Source organism: Typopeltis vanoorti, chromosome 25 (genome assembly GCF_054136105.1).
Source record: "Typopeltis vanoorti isolate ZY-2024b chromosome 25, IOZ_Tvanoo_1.0, whole genome shotgun sequence".
NCBI classification, from domain to species: domain Eukaryota; kingdom Metazoa; phylum Arthropoda; class Arachnida; order Uropygi; family Thelyphonidae; genus Typopeltis; species Typopeltis vanoorti.
In genome coordinates, this window is record NC_143573.1 from 37307839 (window position 1) to 37320605 (window position 12767).

Consider the following 12767-nt stretch of genomic DNA (forward strand, 5'->3'; position numbering starts at 1 on the left):
TGAATACAGTGAGCGATCAAACACACAAACTTGGTTTTTGCTCAAAAACTGTCTCACAATGTTCAAACGATGAGATGGTGCATTATCGTGCAAAAGTGACCAGCTGCGTGCATCACAATATTCATGCCATACGCAAGGAATTATCGCTATCAATCTCTTCAAAACTTTGAGATAAAACTCGCCATCGATTGTTTGGCCAGGCAAAACAAATTCTTTGTGGATAATATCCTTAGAATCATAAAAACAAATCAGCATTGTCTTTACTTTTGACTTCTCCAAGCGACTTTTTTTTCGGATGCCCCCTCTTCTGGTGGTCTCTACTCAGCACTCTGGTGCTTTGTTTTGGGTTCATACTCAAAACACCACATTTCGTCACCAGTAATGATCGTTTCAAGGGAGTTTGAGTCCTTACAAATGGTTTTAACGAGGTCCTTGCAATGTTCAATTCGATACATTTTTTGGTTGTCATTCAACTTGTGGGAAACAAATCGTGAATTCAATTTACGAAGGCCCAAACTCTCGGTCAAAATGTTGTGCACAGTTGATTTTGGAATCCCCTATTCATCTTCAATCAATCTCGTGGACTATTTCAGGTTTTCTTTGATGAAATCATGCACGTTTTAGATATTAACTTCGTTCAGTCCAGTTTTTGGATGGCCCTGCTTTTCGTCATCTCACAATCACTTAGAAATCGCTTAAACCACTCTTAAACTTGAGTACGGGATAAGCATTTATCACCGTATGCTTTTTGAAGCATTTGATGCGTTTTGGTAAAACTTTTACCAAGTTTAACGCAAAAGTCAATAGCAGCTCTCTGTTTGAAACTCATTTTCCAACCGTTCGTCAAAACACACTGTCATTCTTGGCACTATAACTCTGCTTCTAATGAAACAAATGTCAAACAGTTGACACAACACTAATGAAGGTTGCCACTTTCGACAACAAAAAAGATACAACAGGTGGCACCACTAGTTTCTTCTATTTTCGAAAAGTTCAGTTTCTTTTTGGACAGAGGGTGTATACAGCTAATTTAGTGCTTTGAATAATTTTTTTCTTATTCCATATAAATTTATTCGCATGATTTCCTACCAAACAAGCTTTACTAATTCTGTTGTCTATTTCATATTTAATCTAATGTTTAAAGGTATTTGTGGCATAACTATAAATAGTAAATTATACTATAACCACAGTAATTAACTTTAATGAAATAAAGGTACAAATATTTCGTACTGAAATTAACAGTACATCATCAGTATAGACAACAAACAGTTCAAAGGAATGGAATACAAAGTACATAACCGTCGGTGGATTATATTAAAACTGTTGCTGCGTGCTAGAAATTAATAAATAAAATTTTATTAATATTATTAATAATATTAATAATTAATGTTGGTGTTATCAAGTCTTTAATAGAGCACATAAAGTGTGTTCCTCTCCCTCAAGCTTACAACAAGAACTTTTCACTATCAAAAAGTTAATAGAATTTAACCCTAATCAAATCCAGCAGATAACTGACTCCTATGTTCCAACACCTCAGGGTTCCAATCCCTTATATTTCTGGCATCTCAGAACCAACGGGAAGAATTATGAAGTATCATCTTATTCCCACATATTTTCCTATCAACAAAATTTCTCACTCATCGCCATCTACAAAAGAAAAACTGGCACCTCTATCATTAGCTGGCATTTACCAGATACTGTGTGAATGTAATTTAACATACTTTGGAAAAACAGGCCGTTCTGTGGGAAAAAAAAAAAAAATGAAGGGACATTAGTATCATATCGAATACATGAAACCTCAAAAGTCTGGCCTGGCACAACATAGTATTGACACTAAACACAATATTCAGTGAGATAAAGCTCATCTTTTCCATAGACGCAAAAGAAAATTGTGAAGTCCTTTTACATCAGCCAAATTTGAATCTAAATGATAGTCCGCATGGTTAGCCTAGTGGCTGTGATCTTTGCAACCATATGCCTGGGGAAGGAGTGGCCCAGGTTCGATTCCCATCTGCGACGCGATGGGAATCGAACCTGAAGGATCATCTTCCTCAGCCATAGTCAAGTTAGCCGGTCTTGGGCATGGACAGTAGGGTTCCCCCTCCCCCCAGTTTATCCTGGGGTTTTTCATCCCACAAAGCAGGCAAACTGGCCTTGTGAACTCAAAATTACAGGATATAGGATACACTGGGGAGTAGGGCTGACCACCTTATCATGTGAACAGTTTGAGGTCTGATGATTAATAAATCCTTGACACCACAAGGTAAAAGAGGGTATAAAGAAGATGAGATATGAGATGATGATTGTCCCTCTCTGTCCCTCCCAAAAGTTTGGGAGATTCTTATCTTATGTAACCATCAAAGAAATAGTTTAAGAATTATTTAATAATATTTTATCAATATTAAATTTTCTAGCACGCGGCAACAGTTTTTAATTGGTAATCCACCGACTGTTATGTACCTCGTATTCCATTCCTTTGAACTGTTTGTTGTCTACACTGATGATGTACTGTTAATTTCAGTATGAAATATTTGTACCTGGGGTGCTCAAGGTTCAAAGCTGTATAACTGAGAGGAGATCTCCACATAGCCTTTAAAGGAATGCGGAGAACCGACCAGGGCTTCTGACCTAATGTCCAATCCTCGCCTTCTCGTGGTGCACCCTGTTGGGTATCTACTTGGATACTGAACGAACGAGGATGGGCTGGCAATTTGGGACTTAGCCAACCAAATTATATTCTTACTGGTTAAACCAAAATAAAAAATGATGGTACAACATGACAAAATTTCATATCGGCTGGGGTGTTGCGCGGTTAAACAAGGCCCCCCGTTGTTTTCGCCAGGGAACCAGGGAGAACAGCGAAAACTCAGGTACTGGAACAATCTGAAAACACACCCCAACTCAACATCACCAGAGTTAAAGATTGGTACTATCAACATAAGAAACCTGAATGGCAAAGAAATGGAGCTAGCTGAGGAATTAGATAAGTCCCAGATCAACATTATAGGGGTGACTGAAACAAAAAAGACAAAAACTGGTGAGATCTTTCTGAGCAATAAATACAAAATGTTATATTCAGGCAATGACAATCAAGGAAAAGAAGGAGTAGCCATAGTATTCAACCCAAAATACGAGGCTAATCTTCTTGAATGGCAATCAGTCTCGAGTAGAGTGATGTGCACAAATACGAGAATGGGGAACTGGACAATGAGACTTGTTTGTGTCTATGGTCCCACAGAAGTTTCTACTAAGGTAGAAGTGGAGGAATTTTTTTGAGGCTGTAGAAAAAGCAACTGACACAATTAAAAAGGAAAAGTTGGCCCTTGATTGGGATCTAAATAGCAGAGTAGGAAATGATTGCGAGACATACAAAAATATTTCGGGAAAATTTGGAAAAACAGCAAAGCTAATAATAATGGCAAATATCTGTTGGATTTCTGCTCAGGACATGGACTGGTTATTACTAGCACCATGTTCCAACATAAAAATATGCACAAATTCACATGGAGAGAAGAGGCAAGGAATAAGGAGTCTCATTGACTATGTTATTGTTGATAGTGATGCTTTTTTCCTGGTGCAGGACACCAGAGTGTACAGAGGATTTGAAATTGGAAGTGATCACTATTTAGTCTTGAGCAGGATAAAATTAAATTTCATATTGAAAAGAATAACATGTAAGAAAGTTTTAAAGCGAATAAAAGTTGAGCAGCTCTTAGATATGAACTGTAGACTAAAATACACAAAGATTATTGAAGAAAAAATGAAGGAGTTTCAGAACAGGAATCAAACCTTGGAGATTCAGTGGCAAGCCTTGAAGAAAGCACTGATTCATTCAGCTAGAGAGGCATGTGGTGAAGTTGTCTGCTAGGATAGAAAAATTAGAACTCCATTGTGGATACAAGAAGTTAAAGAGGCAGTAAAGGAAAAGAAGAAAGCATATCAAAAGTTCCTGGCAAATAAATCAGCTTCTGATCTTAGAGAATACAGAGACAAATGCAAGAATGCTAAACAGTGTATAAAACTAGCTAAACAAAAGTCATGTGCAGACTTTGGCAAGAATATAGAAAATAAATATCAAGAAGGTGGCAAAATATTCTGGAGGTTGTTGAAGAAGCTTAGGAATGGAAGAAAGAGTGCCGTAAAAGGAGTTAGATATGATAAAAGTGACATGAAAACAGGAGAAAAAGATATCCTTGAAGTATGGAGTAATTACTTTGAAAAACTGCTAAATGAAACAAGCAGTGATGACAGCACAGTGATAAAAAACACTGACCAGGCATGCAGTCAGGAATACATATCCATACTTGAAGTAGAAAAAGCCATCAAAGGTTTGAAATGTGGAAAGGCAGCATACTTCACCACCATACTTCAGCATTCGACCAGAAATGCTGAAGTATGGTGGTATAAGTCTTACAGTGGTTGCACTGCATAGTTCAGTAAGCCTGGACAGAGGGACGAATTCCCAATGATTGGAGTAGAGCTCTCATAGTACCTATATATAAAAAGGGAAATAAAACTGAATGTGAGAATTACAGAGGTATTTCCCTACTGAGTGTTCCTGGCAAGATCTATGCAAGTATACTTGAGAAACGGCTGAGAGGAATTGTGGAAGAAAAGCTAGGTGAAGAACAAGCTGGATTCAGGCCAAATAGAGGCTGTCAGGATCAGATCTTCACTTTACGACAAATAATCGAGAAGGCATGGGAATATAACAAAGATCTGTATTTAAGTTTTGTCGATTTGGAAAAGGCATATGACAAGGTGCCAAGAGAGAAGCTATTCAATATACTACAGTTATATGGTGTCAATGGGGCATTATATCAAGCAATACTTAATCAAGAGTTAGAATTGAAGGAAGTACAGGAAGATGGTTTAATGTTAAATCTGGTGTGAGACAAGGATGTACATTATCCCCTCTGTTATTCATTAACTATATGGATCACATTATGAAGGAAAGTGGTATTAAACATGATATCAGAATTGGAGATGTTAATGTCAGCTCTTTGCTTTATGCTGACGATGTTATACTTCTGAATAAATCTGCTACTAGTTTGCAAGATTCCCTGACAAAATTGAATAACTGTTGTAATAGATATGGTATGAAGGTCAGCAATAAAAAGACAAAGACAATGAAAATAGGCAGAATCACTGAAAATGTCAACTGTGTTGTGAATGGAGAACCTGTGGAACCAGTAAAACATTTCAGCTACTTAGGCACAATTTTCAGTGAAGATGGTAAATTAAATATAGAAATAGACAACAGAATCAGCAAAGCTGGTATGGTGGGAAGTCAATTGAATAAATTCATATGGAATAAGAGAGAAATTAGTCGGAACACTAAATAAGCTGTATGCAAGACGATGTTCAAACCAGTTTTAACTTATGGATCTGAGAGTTGGGTCAGAAGTAAAACACTTGATCAAAGACTAGAGACCGCAGATATGAGAGTCCTGAGAAAGATTATAGGCGTGAACAGATGGCATCAATGGCAATATCATATTAAAAACGAGGATATTAGGAAAGAACTTCAGATTGTCAGCATACATGAATGCATTAGCAGAGCTAATCTCAGGTGGTATGGTCACTTAAACAGAATGGGCGAAGAAAGATTAGCAAAACAAGTATTCTCTGCCAGGTTGGCAGCAAACGACTCAGAGGAAGACCAAGATATAGGTGGATTGATACGGTACAAAGTGCCTTAGACGATAAAAATATAAGGTCTGATAATGTTGGAGTCTTGACAAGTAACAGACTGATTTGGAGGAAAATTGTAGATAGGAAGTTAGTAATGATGTAAATTTTTCATGTTGTACTATCATATCCTATACACCCTTTGAGGGTACATGGCAGGAATTTGATGATATTTGTACCTTTATTTCGTTAAAGTAAATTACTGTGATTATTGTGTAATTTATTATTTATTTCTATATTTAATTTACCATCTTCACTAAAAATTACTGGAAATTACAAAATGTTTAATACTGGAAAAAAAAAATGCAGTTTTATCTATGAATTATGACCAATATGAAATTGCTGTGTCACTGGGTTATATACTAAAGACTAGTTACAAGCAGATCGCCCTTCCTCTCTAGTCTCTAAAATGTTTTCTTATATAAAACAGGCTTGTGAAACTTAAGTTTTTCAAAATGGAAAATAAGAAAAACATACATCTCAAAAATAAAACCCATTCTGAAAGGGGATGACTTAAGAATGATTAATACTGCACTATATTATCTCAATATAGTGAAGAATGCAAACTACAGGTATTATATCACATTTTGGTACATAAAAAATCTTTTAAACAAAATATTCTTTTCTTTCAGAAACTCCATTTTTATCTATATCTTAAAAAAATTAGAACCTTAGGCAACTTACGTCAAACATCAATTCCATTTGTTGACGTGAAATGTAGCTGCCATCACTAAAAGTAAGTGTATTATCTAGAGTGTTGACCATACGGGCAATGTGAACCAGCCATATTTCAAAGAATCCTAGTTTGATCAATATTAACTGGTCATCCTGAGTCAGATCTAAGAAGCCAGGAACCCTCTTTGCAAATTCCACGATCCTCTGGATGGAGGGTGTCAGAAGGACGGCAAAATGCTGCCACATGACAATCTTCTGCTGTTCAAGACTGTCTGCTGTGGACTGGCCATCTCCTGCAGCTGACTGGAAGTCATTCAGGCTCTATAAAAATAGATTTTTCACTAAATTTTTATTTCTAAAGATATAAAATCAGTTTTGTCAGAATTAGAAATATAAATTATGTAGTATTGCATATCCTATTTAAGTACAAGTTTCATTTATTTATTTTTAATGTGACTACCATTTAAAGCAAGCAGTTCATTATTATTATAATGTGAGACCTCCAGGGAGTCAAGGTCTCATTGAGAGAAGCTATAAATCACCCAAACCAACTCTCACACCTTCTCTTAAATTCATTCACACAATATGCACTCACTACCCCTCTAAAGGCAAACTATTCTACTCACTCACTGCTTTGCGAGAGAAAAAGCTAGCTTTTACCCCCTTTCTTGACTGCATTTATAATCTTTATGACATAGCGTTTTATAATTTTATAGCATAATCATAACGTGTACAGCAAATCTCATACAGAAAAAAAGTTACAGGTTATAATGTCAACAATGGAAAGAATCACTGCAACATTACTCATAAAAATTTCAAAACCTAATCTGACCTTGAATTTAATAAAGCCACTAGGAATTCTACTGAACTTTCAATGCTACTAATTTAATATTAGTAGCATTGAAATCTATATTTCATAGTATTTCAATATATTTCAATGAAATCTATATTTCATTGAAATCTATAAAGTCATAGTAATGCCATAAATTCTTCATTAAATAACAGAAAAAAAATTATTAAAAATTAAAAGTTACACAGAAACAGACAATAGGAGACGAATGTGGTCTTCTTAAACCGCAGAAATCTGGCCTCTCTCAACACGGAATTGAAAATCCAAACCCATTGGGAAAAGGCTAAACTTTTACACGGATCTTTATTTAAAGATGAACATTTATACAAAGAAAGTTCTGAAGCCCTACTACACAGACCAAACCTAAACCGCAACGACGTTCTTACTATTCCTAAAGTATGGGAAATTATCATACAGAATTGTGTTAAATAATTAACGTGTTTTTTTTTTTTTTACTACTGTAGCACGTTTTCATGAGATTCCATTGTAATCATGCGCCCTAACTGTATGTTATTCCTAATTTTGTTTAAATACTGTACTGATGATGTCCTAAGATACTCAGGATGAAATATTTACAATTAAATAATTTTCACTGTGGTTTATACGTGTGTTTCTTCTAATTATGAACGCACCACAGGTTTCGTTATTTAAAAAAAAAAAAAAAAACAAGCATGCAAAATGGTTCAATGGTGAGAACAAAAAAACTCTTACACATGAAATGTAACGCTTTCATTTTCAGTTCACTGTTTCACGTACCCTGCATGCATGCTTAAAAAAGATGAAAGTGGCTGTCATACAGAATAAGTGTTGTTTGGTCTCACAGCCTTAGTCGCAGCTGTGAGCAAACAACTTTGCCAGACTTCAAGATAAGCATCTAAAAAACCAATGATCGATCCATCTGGTACTTCAAAGAAGACAAAACAGGACAGATAATTTTAAATAATCATAAGATGATATATTCCAGCAATACTGATCATAAAAAACAGCTGAATTATTCAACACTAAAGATAAACTTTTTGAATGGCAAATGATTCCATATGCAGTGGTGGGGAGAAGTTTAAAAATGGAAAAATGACTCATTTGTGCCAAATGATTGAACAGAAGATCCTAGTAAAGAAATAAATTTTTCAGGTCACAGAAGACAGCTGGTTAGTTCTAAATAAGAGTACAAAATGAATACCGCCATTATTTTATATTGTAGTAAATGTGAAAAATGAAAGAATTATTATTATTATTATGCGATACCTCCAGGGAGTCCAAAGACTCATCGGGGGAGGGCACCTACTCTACAACTCTGTCTCCATCATTCAATTCACCGACCACAACTACACCAATGCCATCTACCCAACGCCATTACTAGTATTTTCACAGACAATCACACACACACACACACACACTTAAACAGAATGGGAGAGGAAAGATTAGCAAAACAAGTGTTCTCTGCCAGGTTGGCAGGAAAAAGACCAAGATATAGGTGTAGATTGATACAGTAAAAAATGCCCTAGAACAGTGGTCGGCAACCTTTTTAATAAGAAGGGTGCAATACTGCGGGTGCCATGACCCTCGCTGGCGCTGAGTTGCTGACTCCTCCTGATTTAAATAATTAAACTTAAAATTACAATTGGGATGAATGGTTTTGAAATATCTTTCTATATTACTTTTTTTAGAAATAGCCACACTATTATTGCATAATAAACAAATACATTTGCCATTATGATTGATAAAGCAAGGTGCTCACATCTGATATGACAGATACATGCTAATTGTTAACACAATTATTCTTTTTGTATTCATTTTTTTATGGTATTTTATATTCCTTCATATGTGACAATATGTTGTAAAGCGAGGTAAATAAAATTTTAAAATTTGAAATCTCGTTTTTCTTAAAAACTAATCATAGAATTTCTAAGCCTGAAATGAGAGAAAAAATGACTGTCACGAGCCCTCCATAATTTTCAAATTTTATATTGCGCTCTTCATATTAAAAAGGTTGCTGACCTCTGCAAGATGTGCTTTACATTTATGGAAAATACTAAGGAAAGAGGTCTGGAGCTTGCTCCACCTTTACTACGAGTTGCCCATAAAGCACTACTTATGCTTGCATCCACCGAAACTTTTAGTTTCTATATATTCGGCACGAAACTCTTGTAGTTTCTATATTCGGCTATGAAATAATGTTGGATTCAATATTCACTTAATTTGTACCATCATGTATTATATTTGCAGTGTTTTTTCTTTATGTTTTCTTGCATTTTAGCACATACTAGTAATGAATGTATCTCTCAAATATACTGCGATCTACACTGCAAGCTCCAAAGCAGTTGACAATTTTTCTGAGGACGCACTAAAAATTCACTGTGGGCGCTATGGCGCCCGTGGGCACTGCGTTGCCAACTTCTGCCCTAGAAGATAGAAATATAAGATCTAATAATGTTTGAGTCTTGACAGGTAGCAGATTGATTTGGAAGAAAATTGTAGATAGGAAGTTAGTAATGATGTAAATTTTTCATGTAGTACTATCACATCCTGTATACCCCTGGAGGGTACACATCAGGACTTTGATGATGAATGAATACCACACACACACACGTTTTGGGAATATTTAGAAGAAATAACCTAACAGAACTAGATTAGATCTCTGTTCTGGACATCACCTTTACTAACATGTGTTCAAATATATAGATGTGCATCTAATCTCATGGGAAGAACACAAATGAAATTACGAAAGACTTGACAGTGATATCTTCAGACCTATTGACAAGAAATTTGAAACAGGAAGTGATCAATTACTTTTAAGCAGGATAAAAATGAGTATCACCACTATGTAAAGAGAAATATTATTATTATCGGGCACCTCCATTGAGTCTCCAAAGACTCATCACGGGAGACCCAAACTATCCAAACAATGTATCATACCTCTCTTCAAACCCATTAACAGACAAAGCACTCACAACTGACTGGCAACTGATTCCACTCATTCACAACTCTCCAAGCAAAAGATCTTGTCCTCACACCTCTACTAATAACACTTTTATTCAACTTCCAGTGATGACCCCTTGTTCTGGTTTCCCCCCCCCCCCCCACACACACACACCAGCCAAGTGCTGAACCATTTCTCTTGCATCAATCCTATAATACTCTTTAAGCAACTTAAATGTTTCTATCATATCCACTTCTTTTCCCCTTGCCAACCAACTTCTGTAATCCACACACCCTCAATCTGTCTTCATAGAGAACATTCCGCAGACCACTCACCATCTTGGTCACTTGCCTCTGAATCTTCTCTACCATTTCCACATCTCCAAGAAACCCAGGGGACCAGACTTTAGCACTGTAATTCAAATTTGGACATAAAGGTCTTATAAAGAGGAATAACTTCCTTATCTCTACATGCTAATGTGTTCTTCAATAGCCAAGTAATCTTATGGGCTACCTTAATAATATGTTCTCTAAATTTTAATTCCATCTTCCACCACCCCTAATTGATGGCATTGTACTCCACGAAATAGCTTCCTCTATTTCGTGGAGTACAATGCCATCAATGTGATACACAGCTTGTAATCTGTTTATCCCAAAATGCATAACTTGACATTTCTCCATATTGAACTGATACCTTATTTAAATCATCCTGCAAGCTCTCCACATCACCTTGATTAATTATTACTCTATCTAATTTCACATTATCAGCAAACTGAATATTTCCTTTCAAATTATTTCGTATATCATTTATGTACATTCTATGTACATTACGTACAAATTAAGCAGCAATGGTTCCAGCACTCAACCTTGTGGCATACCACTAGTCATGTGCTTTTGCCTCAATTCTTCCCTTCCATATACCACTTTTTGATATCTGTCTAGCATTCACCCTCTCATCCACTTAACCAGTGTCACATCCATCTCCATTTGTTCCAATTTGCGTAATAGAGTTCCATGTGGTATTCTGTCAAATGCCTTTGTAAAATCCAGCAGAATCACCATATAGCTATTTCCCAAATCTGCTGTTACGATATTATAAAAAGATAATAAGTTACTAAGGCATTACCACCCCTTCACAAAGCCATGTCGCCCCTCATACAGTATCATATTTTTATCTACCCATTCTTGAATTCTCTTTTTGATCAATTTTCATCACACCTGAGAAAATGTATGGATTAAAAAAAGAGTTAAAGTCAAGCAGTCTCCAGAGGTGAATTGCACATCTAAATATTAGAGAAACAAGAACCAAACAATCCATAAAAAAATTCTGATTCTGTCAAGGAACTATGTTGTGAAATTGCCTGGAAGAATAATAGAAAAATCAGAACTTCTTGAGGTCTAACATGAAGTTCTGGGAGGGGAGGAGGGACAGTTTCAAAAGTTGCTGGCAACTGAGTCAGTATGCATGCATGCCCCATTAGAGAATGCAGAGAGAGAAAAAATAAAAGTCGTATAAAATTACCCAAACAAGGTCTTTCTAATCAAAGGGAGGTGGGTCGCGAGTATATTGCAATATTGGAGATAGGAAGAGAAAAGCAATAGAAGTAATTATCTGACCAGAAATTCAATTATAGAGGTATTCAAAAAGCCTTATCCAATGAATGGATTCCAGCTGACTGGTATACAGCTCTCAACAGTATTCATCTATAAAAAATGGAAATAAACCTGAATACAAGAAAACAGATGTTCTTGCATTCAGCTTTATGCAAACCTACTAGAGAAGAGGCTAAGAAAAATTGCAAAAGAGAAACCAGGAAGTGAACATGCTGGGTTCAAGCTAAAACCATCAGAAGCAGTTTAACAGTAGCTGAAAAATTATGGGAATAGAACAAGTATCTAACAGGTAAATAATGCGCCAAGAGAAAAGCTATTGAAAAGACTGTGGTGTAAAAAATCTGCAATATACAACCTATACCAAAGCAGCTGAAATGTAGAGAAAAGATGATTATGTAAAATTAGCTTTAAGACAAGGGTGCCTGCTATTGTTATTCATCATCATCTATATGAATTACATTACAAAGAAAAGTGGCATTAAATCTGGTATCTAAACCAGGTATACTGAAAACTCAGCTCTTCATCCCTTCCTTTCTTTTGCGGATGCCTATAATCAAATCCACAATAAATCTTTCATGCAAATAAATAACATCTGCATTAAGCAAGGTGTGGATATAACTGCTTTACTTGAAAACAGACAGGAACCTGAAAAACAATGACTGCATTTACTCAATAGAAAAATTGCTCCAGCTGATTAGACACCATTCTCAGCAAAGATCGCAAATCAGAGAGAAAGAGCAAAATTCATATTTTGGAGAGCCTAAGTTTATGTAGAAGAAAGAATTTTGCCAAAATGAATAAACTAGTGTTATAATTTCAAATCAAAATTTTAATTTACAGATTTAAAAATTTGGTCATAAGTAAGTTTTTAAAAAAAACTCTTTCAAAAGAGTCCTGAGGAAAATTACAGGAACAAACAGATATCATTGAAAATGAAGACAATAGAAAGGAACTTAACACATTTACTCTGCTCACACATTCAAGAATGTGAGTAGAGATTGACGGATGGAATGGTCAC

General features: G+C 35.7%; 1 protein-coding gene across 3 annotated transcripts in view; it reads right to left on the reverse strand.

Annotated features, from left to right (window-relative positions):
* Positions 1 to 12767, reverse strand: part of Eip78C (Ecdysone-induced protein 78C) — a 462133-nt gene that overhangs the window by 39514 nt on the left and 409852 nt on the right. For all 3 annotated transcript variants that reach the window (XM_090414451.1, XM_090414450.1, XM_090414452.1), the window contains one exon: positions 6376 to 6687. In XM_090414451.1, the coding sequence (XP_090270577.1) occupies positions 6376 to 6687 (312 nt within the window). The remainder of the gene's footprint in view (positions 1 to 6375; positions 6688 to 12767) is intronic.